At 40.1% G+C, this 10,605-nt stretch overlaps 2 protein-coding genes across 15 annotated transcripts in view; one reads left to right on the forward strand and one right to left on the reverse strand.

Annotated features, from left to right (window-relative positions):
• LOC124069295 (rab effector MyRIP-like) overlaps window positions 1-930 on the forward strand; it is a 24,588-nt gene extending 23,658 nt beyond the window's left edge. For 6 of the 7 annotated variants that reach the window (XM_046408318.1, XM_046408321.1, XM_046408325.1 and 3 more), the window contains one exon: window positions 193-930. In XM_046408318.1, the coding sequence (XP_046264274.1) occupies window positions 193-209 (17 nt within the window). In that variant the 3' untranslated portion in view covers window positions 210-930. The remainder of the gene's footprint in view (window positions 1-192) is intronic. The other variant, XM_046408320.1, reaches the window with a different exon arrangement.
• LOC124069297 (plexin domain-containing protein 2-like) lies at window positions 601-9,269 on the reverse strand. Of its 8 annotated transcripts, XM_046408332.1 has the most exons (15): window positions 8,894-9,026; window positions 8,397-8,443; window positions 7,180-7,448; window positions 6,874-7,017; window positions 6,462-6,531; window positions 5,783-5,905; window positions 5,570-5,688; window positions 5,397-5,496; window positions 5,175-5,270; window positions 4,942-5,023; window positions 4,021-4,081; window positions 3,692-3,920; window positions 2,781-2,816; window positions 2,298-2,455; window positions 601-1,720 (listed from the first exon to the last, which is right to left on the reverse strand). In XM_046408332.1, exons 3-15 carry the CDS (start codon window positions 7,252-7,254, stop codon window positions 1,505-1,507), a joined length of 1,509 nt encoding a protein of 502 aa, XP_046264288.1. In that variant the 5' UTR covers window positions 7,255-7,448; window positions 8,397-8,443; window positions 8,894-9,026; the 3' UTR covers window positions 601-1,504. The 8 variants fall into 8 exon arrangements, 6 of the variants coding, with proteins under 6 accessions (XP_046264288.1, XP_046264282.1, XP_046264284.1 ...); XM_046408326.1 differs by lacking the exon at window positions 8,397-8,443 and having other exon boundaries at window positions 8,894-9,269; XM_046408328.1 differs by lacking the exon at window positions 8,397-8,443 and having other exon boundaries at window positions 7,219-7,448; window positions 8,894-9,267.
• Window positions 9,270-10,605: the final 1,336 nt, after the last annotated feature.

The following is a 10,605-nucleotide window of genomic DNA, read 5'->3' on the forward strand; positions in this document are numbered from 1 at the left end:
ATTTGTCAAGTAAAAGCAAATTACTGCCACAAAATAAACCAAAAATAAAATGATTTAGTATTTTTCTGACATATTTATGAAATATCCAGCCATTTCGTAAGAAGTGCTGTTTGAGTGACATCTAACTCACCTCAGATGACTTTGGATCTGACCTATAAATCAGTTCTTCTCTCCTTTTTGTGTCTCTCTCAGAAGACAAGGAAACCTAAATCCTGGACCCAGGACCCCCCGCAGTACCTCCACCACAGCAGTGCCTTGACCCTGCCACTCTGCAGCCTACAGGCCAGTCCTAAGTGGTCCATTCAGATACCGTTTGCCTTAATCACATTGTAAACAAAACACGCCTCAGATGATTCTGGACTCTAATACTGTAAGTGTATTTGATGTAGCTGTGCTTAATCAGTCACCGACTGTTGATTCTCATGTCATTTTAGCAAAATGTAGATAAAACTATTTTATTATTGAGGACCGAACGGTTAAAAAAAATGCATCTGTTTTGATCGGTCTGATAAAGAGGAGCAGGTAAACCCTCAGTTTTTAGACATTTTTAAATTTCCGAAAAGTGAGATTATGAGTGAAATTATGACATAATACAGCATGTGCACAAAAAGAAAACCCTGTTTTAATAAGAATGACAATGATATTGTTAGACTTCATTTTAACATCATTAGTCACTTAGGCACTTAGAGTCACTAAACTGATCAGCAATAGAGCTACTAAAACCTGCAATTTACACTGTTTACCATTAGATCATAAATATAGACACAATCATTGCATGTCAGAAAAATCCTGAGGCTGTGCCATGTCTAAAATAAATATAAATCTGTATTTTTCCATGGCTATGGATGTATGTAATGTAGTAGTATACATATTTTTATTTTCTGCCTTCATTGGTAAGTTCAGAAAATAAAGTAAAAATTCAAAAAGTTGCAGACATTCGCTTCACTGTAAAAAAAGAAAAAAAAAAGTGCTCTGAGATAAACAACAGTGGAAACACTCTGCACCCTGTTTGCCCCTCGGATGAAGGTGGGTGTTACGGTGAGGAATTTAGTCTGTATTTTTGAGATGAGGAAGTGACACCCAAATATGACATTCCTGCCTGTGAAGAAGGTGTGTGAACGACACATCACAACTGAGCCGTCTCTGAGAGAAGTGGTCTCAAAAATTAACATTCAGCAGCAGCATCTCTCGCCCTTCGGGAGCCTGCGGTAAACACAAATGAGTGACCTGAGCGACCTAAAAATGAGTTTTTAATCCTTTGCCCGTTACGCAGTACAACAGTCCAGTGGTTCACTGAGCTAAAGCAAACATGAAGCCAAACTGTTGCTGAAAATACTCTGTAGTTACAGTTTCCTCATAGAGGTTTGGTGTTTTCCTCCCAGAATGCTCAAATTCTTATAATGAGCTTGAGCAACAGTTGAATGGAAATGAAGTCTCTGCCTTCCAAGAGGGAACCCTTCTTCACGTAAAGATCCCGAGAGACCTCTGGGATACGTAGTTTTGGTTAGGAGCTCTCTGAGACTAGGAAGCGCTCCCTCTGATCAGGAACTATGAATCCTTCTTTCTGTTCACTCTCTCTCCTGTCTGACATGGCGAAAGACTGTTTGGGGTCGATGACCGCCGTGCCGTCTTTGTCCTGACCAGGAGCCTCCACCTCGGCGTAAGAGGGGTGACCAGAGCCGCGCCTGAACTTCATGATTGGCCAGCGGGTTGGTCGCCGCTACAAGTGGGACAGAAAGACATAGAGTGGTTTTGGATATGATGCTGAGAAAACATATACATAGAAGTACTTAAAATACATAAAAGTATGAAGTGCTAAGTATTGTCTGTGTAAAATGTGTGCTTCTGCTCTGCTAAATATACTGCACTGCTGGAGATGAATAAATATTACTTTATTCCCCCTGAAAATCCTCTTGAACAATACGGACTTAGGATTTAAGGCACTATTAAAAACTCACAAAGAAGAAAATGTTATAGCATTAGGTACCAATCTGTGTACTTTCAAAAGGGACCAACCAAGTTACAACAGTACTTCCAAGTAACAATTAACATTAAATGAGTCTGTGCCGAATTTCGGTACATGAAAATGCGTGAGAGCACATCACTGAAGTTTGTGGCACATCAGATGCAAACATGCAATTAATTTTCATGTGTTTTCATTTTGACTTTAATTTAACCCAGGAAGCTGAGACATCCAAATTAAAAATGCATGTTTTGGGGAAATGGTGGACAAATATACAAAATGTGTGTGAAAATGTAAAACCAGCAGATTAGAGACAAAGACGTGTGTCACTGACCTCCATGAAGAAGAGGCTGGCGCTGGAGGTCGGGTGGTTGTACATGTAGACAGACAACAGGATGGCTGCTGCCATGACGACCATCACCATGACGATGCCTGTCAGTAGACCAATCTGCAGCCGCTCATCGCCGTCTCCTGAGGTCTCCTTGTCATCTGCTGTGCAGACATGAAGATGGGGCTTTCAGTGATATCACTCACAGTCACTTTAAATGTGTGTCACTGTGTCTTGTTGGTGCTACTACAGTCAGACGGCAACATGCGCTACCCCCTCCGCCCTCTGCAGATCCAACCGGGGGACCCTCCAAATGAATGGGCTAAAAACAGCACGTACATGCAGATATTTTGTTGTTTGACTTCAGAATAATTTAAACCCAGTGATGATTACATAAAAATCTTCACACATCTTGAACTATTTGGTGTCACACCGAAGCCCCAGGCACATCAGATGCAAACGTAAAGGTTTTCCAAAAAGATGACTTACGTGCTTCACTGATGTGCAAAGACATCTTTGTGCCATCTAGAAAAAGAAAACAATGACCTGACTTACTATTTTAAATGACATACAGTATGTTGTTCTACTTTTTGTTTATAATCCTTTTAATTAAACCTCTAAAACTTCTGTTGATCAAATATTGTTGTGTTGTTGAGTACAAATGAAACCTGTTGCTTCCATTCAGGCATCATAAATTGGGACAGCGTGGGGACATTTGCACTGACGAGTCAGTTGGTTTACAAAACGACGACAACAACAAATTAGAATGTAATTTCCATTTCCATTTTACATTTGAAACTAAATTTGTCAGATCACCTGAGAATGTTCTACTCATCCAAAAAGACATTGTGAGATTAATTTGGGGATTTTATATATTTTAAAAAAGCACGTTTTCATCTTGCTGAGTAAAATGTCAGTAAAGACAACAGTGTTTTGGTTTTTTGTTGTTTTGTTTTGTTTTTTTTTAAGTACAACATTTCAGTTTACAAGCAGTAGCCACTACAGCCAAAAAATAACAGCCCTCCCATATCCTGACCCAACCAGAGTGATGCATGTACACTGAGTCATCCTCGAGCAGCTGAGGAAACTATGCAGTATTTAACATGGCACTGTATACACTCGGCTATGAGCTGACAGACGCCTGGGAAATAGCTGACCACTTGACCTTCTCACCGTCAGACTTTACACAACACACTGGATTCTACGAAACAACAACAAGCATTAATTCATGGGATGCTAGTGACAGCCAACCCGCCTTGAGGCTTTAACTGCAGTAAACGAGATACAAATTTCCAACACTAAAACTGAAGTAAAGAAAGGATTGTATTTATATTTATTGCAGTTTCAGGGTATTAAAATATAAATGTTTTGCTTACTACATAAAGCATTTCTCGGTTTACCTTCAGTAGGTTTGCTGGTCGGAGGCTGGGGGGTGGATATAATTCTTCTGCTTGTGCTGCTGCGTGTTGAGGGGTGGGTGACAGGGGACGCCTTGCTGACGGGGGTGGAGGTCATGCCGGAGGTCCTGTGCGGCACGGTGGTCGGCGTAACGGGAGCGGTTGTGCGTGTGAGGAGGTGAGATGTGGCGTTTGTGACGTCTGTCATTTGGAGACACTGGGGATCTCTTCTCTGGAAAAAAAAGAAACATCAGTAAACTCTTTTGTGCAGACGGACACGAGTTCTGAGTTAAACTTTCTGTAGTGTATTGATTTATTAAAATAACGACAACCTCCTCCGGGCAGCCGAGGTCAACCCAGTCCTGCCGGTTCCGATCAAAACCACTGGAGCATCTGAGAAAGGCAACATGTGGCGAAACAAAAGAAAATGTTTTAGTCTTCCAAGATTGTTTATTTATTTATTTGCACATCCATACTGGCTGCAATCATTTCTTAAAGCGTTTTCACTGTATGTGATGGGTAGCAAAGTCCTCAATCTGTGCAAAAATGCATTCAACAAAGCTGCCAAAAGGACCAAAAACCTTGAAAGATAACCACTTGATTTTACTGACTGGGAGATTTTGCCCCCACATACTTTCTATGGAAATCACTTCTCAGTCACTTTGTCTGTGGTCATTACACACAGGAGGAACAGTCACAGCAACCGATTATCTTCCAGTATAAACATGGGAAGGTGAACATTATTCTAAATTGTGAATCTACCAGCATTCTTTAATGTGCAAAACATTTGCTGTGGAAACATTAAATAACGTGATCTAAACAGACAAGACCATTGAATCATCTTATCAATCATCTGCCATTTCATTTTTCACACCAAATACTATCATTCTAGAAAACACTGTGCAATTTCTATCAACATCAGATCATATGAGCACTCATCAACAGTATTTTCCGAATAAAAGTCACATATTGGAGGCTGAACAGCAACAAAGTAAATTAATTCAGGAGTCTTGGCTTTAAAATTAATGCGAGCATGAAAGGCTTGACAGTCCCTTTACGGGGCTTTACGTATTTTTCATATAAAGTCCGCCAACTACCAAGATTGTTATCAATTTTGTATTTTAATACAGATCTGGGTTCAGATGCAGATGAAACATGCTGTACCTCTTTCTGTGTTTTTAAACAGATTTTGTGGAATATGCAGCTCTGTCCGCGGTACAGTATGTGCTCCCTCTTAGTGCTTTCCACTTTACCTTTGTAGCCGACTGCACCAGCTGCAGTTAAAGCCGATCTGAGAAGTGACACATGGACCACAGCTGGAGAACTGAAGACATGCTGAGAACAAAGAAAACAGGAAGAGTGAGGAGGAGGAGACGGCTTTGAACCGAGTGAATTTTTACAGGCTATCTGCACCTGCGGCCAAATGTTCAGAGTAGGTTACTGATATACAGAATGTAAATGTAAACTTTAATTTGGGTTAACTTGCTTGGGAGAGGCAGCATCTCCACAGCTGTAGAATTGGCGATTTTGGACTTGAGAATGTCGACCTTGTGGTACTCGTAAATGGTTCTCCGACGAACATCTGGAGCGCGTCAGAAAGAACATGATGTTGTTAATCACTAATGAGATCCAGTGTGTTGATTAACAACTTAAATGAGTGATTTTACAGGCTTCAATAAGTGTTTCAGGGACCAAATGTCCCACTCACTGGGGATCTGTTCTATCTCGTGAAGCACCACAAAAGCGTCCGACAAGCCCACTTTGACGGGATGATTCTTGGTGCTGATGTCGCTGATATCTACAGGAACCTGTGAAATAAAAGCTTTATAAGAAACCAAATCTCTGATTAACAGAAAAACACAAGAAAAGAAGAAATGTCACCTCTTTGTATGCAAAGACGATGCGCCCGTCGCTGTGCACAACGGCTTGGAAGGTGAAAGGTCCTAGACCGATGTTGTCCTGTAGGTGAATCCGGTTCCACTGAACCACCAATGCAGTGCCTAAAAACAGATGTATTTAGTATAAATATTCCACAGGCCCACAAACAAAAAGCCACACTTGGCAGATGCCCCCCTCTCTGCCTCTCTCTCTTACCATTATCAAAGTAAAACACAGTAGAGTTTTGGGACAGACTTGGATCGAAGTTGGCCATCAGAGGGGCGATGTACTGAGTGGCTGTGAGCATTCGGTGGGTTACATCTCCGGTGTAAATGAAACCTGTGAGAGGAAGAAACGAGCCATTTGTATGCAACGTGCAGTAAATTATTTGAATTGTGGACCAGCTGTGGCACAAAGGAGTCATCCTGCCCTCCTACGCTCCCCCCCCCCCCCCCACACACACACAGCTTCACATCTTTAATGTGGTGCTAATGCTTGCAGGTTAGTTTCCTTCTTAAATTTTGAAAACCGATCTCAAACAAAATGAAGAAAGACTGCACAGAAGCAGACCCAGACTGATCAAAATTACAATATTAATCTGGATCAGTAAAAATCACAGAAAACGTTAAAGGAAACCTGTGATGCAGGTTGTAGTCTCTTGAAGCTATTCTAAATATATTCAAACTGCTTTACCCACTTAAACTGCAGCCTACTGTCACATGAAAGTATGAAATGTGCTGCTGTAGTATGAAGAGAAAAATCATAAAATGTCGCTTTAAATTCATACAATGTAGTTCTAACACAGTAAGACATCCGGATTCAGACTGAGGCCTCATGACAAACTGAGCTCACAACTTCTAGAGAAAAGACATCATGTGTGCCGTTCCAGACTTACCCCCAGTTGCCACTGTGACTTCTTTTAGTATATGACCATAGAAAGGGAAGTCGAAGGAAAGATTCACTCTCTGGAAGTGAAATGCCAGAGTACAACATCAGCTGTATATTAAAGATGGTTTTTAGAGATTTTTTTAATCATGTAAAATATCTTATAGTAAACTTAACTGCAACTAAGGGACAGTTAACTTTAAGTCACATTTATGTTCTAATGTGGTGCATTTCACTCTGTTGTATACAGAAGGTAAAAAAAAGGTCAAAGTCTAAATAATTTGGATATCAGCATTTTGAAAGCTATGGTCATTCATGAACGTCTAAATAAATGTACAAACGTACAAGTGATTCTTCTACAGAGGAAATTTAATTTGCATCAAACACTGATTGTCCCTTTTACTCACAGACTGATATCATACCTCAGCTTGTCTGTGGGTGCTGGACAGGAAGCCACAGACCTTACACTCACCCTCTTCCATCTCATCAATATTCACCCACAGCTCTTTTCTGGCTGCGTCTCCAGAAGTGTAGATTTTTGATGTGTAGTAGGCGTGATCAATGTTCTGTCCAGAAATGCAAGGATTGAAATGCATCATTAATATATTCATTTTCCAAAACATCCGTACATTTTATTTTAGTTTAAACATTTACTCTTGCAAAGGCTCAACTATATACAGATTTTTAGAGCAGAGAGGTACAAAAAATGTGATAAAATGCATGCATACATCAAGCGAATGCCTCTCTTTAGTTGTAAATAAATCTACCACAATCTGTGTAGAATTGTCGTGTCCCTCCTCCATTAGCAGGTCTGGATCTGACTCTTCTGGTTGGTGCTGGTTTCTGTAGTGGCCCGTCTTATCTGCAGCCCAGCCAGGGGTCTCAGACCTGGGCCTCGATGCCCACCAGCCCCTCTCTCTGGACTTACTGTTCCCTGAAACTACGTACGACCTTCTCCCTGTAGGAGACAACTCCTGTGTGTCAGCATGGTGGACTCCTGAGGAATCAGAGAGAGGAAGAGAAGCTGTTGCTGTTTAAATCACAACTCAAAATCAGTCAAATCACTCCCAAAGATGCGCATTTTAGACCACTCTTAGTAAAAATTAAAGGAATTAAGACATAAAACAAGATTATTTGGCAACATTAACAGTTTATGACTGTAAATCGCTAAGTACTGACATAAAATACAGACATAAAAACAGGACATTCCCATTGGACTGAAACACACGCAGAAAAACATGGACTCTTGAGTTTGAATATTTCACTCACTAAAAATCATATACCTTCAAAGAGGAGCTTGAAAAACTGTGCCATGCATAAAGCTATTCAAGGGGAAATCGACAGAGTGTCCCCTGAACATCTCATCGGTAAACAAACTGCAGCATCTCCTGCACATGCAAGAGGACATAAACAAATCCACAGCTTGCGCCATGCGGTCACCGCGTCATTCTGCTCTTCCAGTGACAACAGGGCAGCCGAATTTTTCTCTTCACAGCAGAGGGTGAAAGCATGCTTCACATTCCTCACACCAGCAGGTCCAGGACCAGGCATGTGAGGCTGGGAAGCAGTGGGTGTTGTGTCCATACTTCTGTCACATGTTGGCCCTGTGGCTGCAGGGGCCTGACAACCCTCCACCTGTGTGTAGGTGCGATGTGGACAGAGTACTGATGCTATATAATCTGTAGTCAGTGGTGAAGATGTCAAGAAGACACAGCAGTTTTATTGATGACAAAGAGTAGTGACTGCAGTGGAGGGGCTGCTTTTATGTAAGGTTTTCTTATAAAGTGTCCAGTCTGTAAACCAGAGAAAGTTAGATTTTTAAAAAGCCAAATGCTGTTGTACCGTTGTTTCAAAATTAGCCGAAATTCGAAATTGTGCGAACAAAACCCCAAAACAAAGCAGAAAACCACAAATACCGTCAAAAACGGCTTCTTCTGCAACTCACCTGAACCTGATTACACCTTCAATTACCTCAAAATAAAAATTCTCCACCTGGTGGTTGAAAGTGGAAGCGCAAAACATAAATAAAACTGAATATGACTTAAACAATAACAGATTGCTAAAATGTATTATTTAATTTCCACGGCATGTGAGATTTAAGAGTGTCCCACTACGGTCTAAATTCCCTCAAAAGTTTTACACTGAAGTCCTACACGAATTAAAATGACGCAGTAACAAAAGCAAAGGAGACAAAGTTAACGCTGTTGTAGTTAGCTTAGCTAGTTCATTAACTAAAAACACGAAGATATTAAATAGCTTTAAGACATAAAATACAATATTAGGTATCAATAATATTTTCTTAAAGCTACAACTTACAGTATATATAGTATACAGCTAGCTTCAACAGCTCTGTGCAAACCTCCTATTCCTTATATTAACCTTACAAACGACTGAGCCGCGCTGCGTTCATTTTGCGGATTTAAGATACTTTTGACGACTTACCAGAAGCTGATTTCAGCTTCGTGAAGCTCATCTGAATCTGGAAAACAATGAATAGTCCTGTGATGAGGTTAGCAGTCTTGGTCAGGGTCGTTGTCATCCTTCCTCTCAGCTCGTAGCGCATCTTCAAAGCGCCACGAACGAAACTCGTGAATTAGCGCAACTTGACTTCACTGTTCGTACTAATCAAAGTTAACACAAAATGTACCGACGGGTCTAAGTACAAAAACAACGACGCGGACTTTACTGTGTACGTGACCCGACTCGAAGCTTTTCGTCATGTTGATTTCGGTGTTAAACTTCTAGATTGTGCACACACCATCCGCCACCATCCTGTTTTACTCTGCTCATAATTAAACGCTGTTGGTGATGAGAGGCTGTACCCGTGGAAACGCTGCGTTCAAGTGCCGTCGTAATTGTCAACATTACGAGCCCAAAGTATTCAGTATTCAGATTATTTCACACTATAAAAATACTACGTTATAAATAAATGTCCTGCATTAAACATGTTACAAGAGTAAAAGTTAAGCATGATCAGAGAAATGAAGTGCAAGTATTAATAGCAGAAGTTCTCATGATCTCACATCAGTTGAAGTGGAACTAAATTCCGTATAACTACTTTGTATAAGACAGCAACAGATTTTTCGTTTTGGATTGCTGATTGTTAGTGAAAGTTAGTGAAACTTTAGAAAATGCAAAGAAATTCCCTTCATGATAAACAGAGAGCTAAAACTGACACCTTTGATGCTCGTCTTTCCCATCAAGCTCCAAACCTAAAAATGGATAGAAATACAGTGAAACAGGAGTGGCCCAAAGACTAGTATGATCTTTAGACTGTATGTCACACCTTAAACTCTGAATATGCTGTCGTAAATGAAGATTACCAGGAGCAAGTGAAGGCAGCAGTTTATGTCCCTGATGTAATATTAATTTTTCCCACTAGGTGGCCACAATCACAATAACCCATACAGTGCAAAAAATGAAATTAGACATTTTAAACTCCTGAAGTGCAGGACAGAGAGATGAAGCTGGTCAATTGTAAAAATTTAGCATGATTACAGTAAGTAAGATCTGTACATTGAGAATGCTTATATATTTAATAAATTGAGAAAATAATTAGGAGATGACTACATAAAAAGAATCATTAATTTCAGCTTTATATGAAATGGCTCCAACATGGCTACGATAGCAAAATGCTGCTTACACACTAGTGTGTGAGTAATAACAATCCACTGATATTATACTGATGTCATTCATAGTTATACAATAGTGTAACAGAAACATGGGCCAATTTTCCACATTGAGCGTTTTTACTTCTGGGCACTTGAGTAAAATTTCAGATGCATAACTTTTTACCTGAAGAAAAAAAATCTGCTTTATTATTTAACTTATGCAGATGATTGCAAACTAAACCCTAGCCCACAGAGAAAAATCCAGTTTGACAACATTGTGTCAAAACTCAACAAAAACCTAAAGAGGTTAATCCCTCAAGCAAACACGAGTCTGCCAGGATCACATAATACCAAAGACCTAAAAGCTGTAGTAGTGCCTGGAATTAATAAAGTCTATTCTAAAGATAGATAAATATCAGAATACAAAGGATTTGTATTTAGAGATTTGTTCAAGGACTGACTCTAAACAAATGTCATGACATGTTTAGCTGCAATCACAATTGCTCTGACACAAGTCTAAATCATCAATGAATGAAGCATGAA

This window comes from Scatophagus argus, chromosome 13, assembly GCF_020382885.2.
Source record: "Scatophagus argus isolate fScaArg1 chromosome 13, fScaArg1.pri, whole genome shotgun sequence".
NCBI lineage: Eukaryota > Metazoa > Chordata > Actinopteri > Scatophagidae > Scatophagus > Scatophagus argus.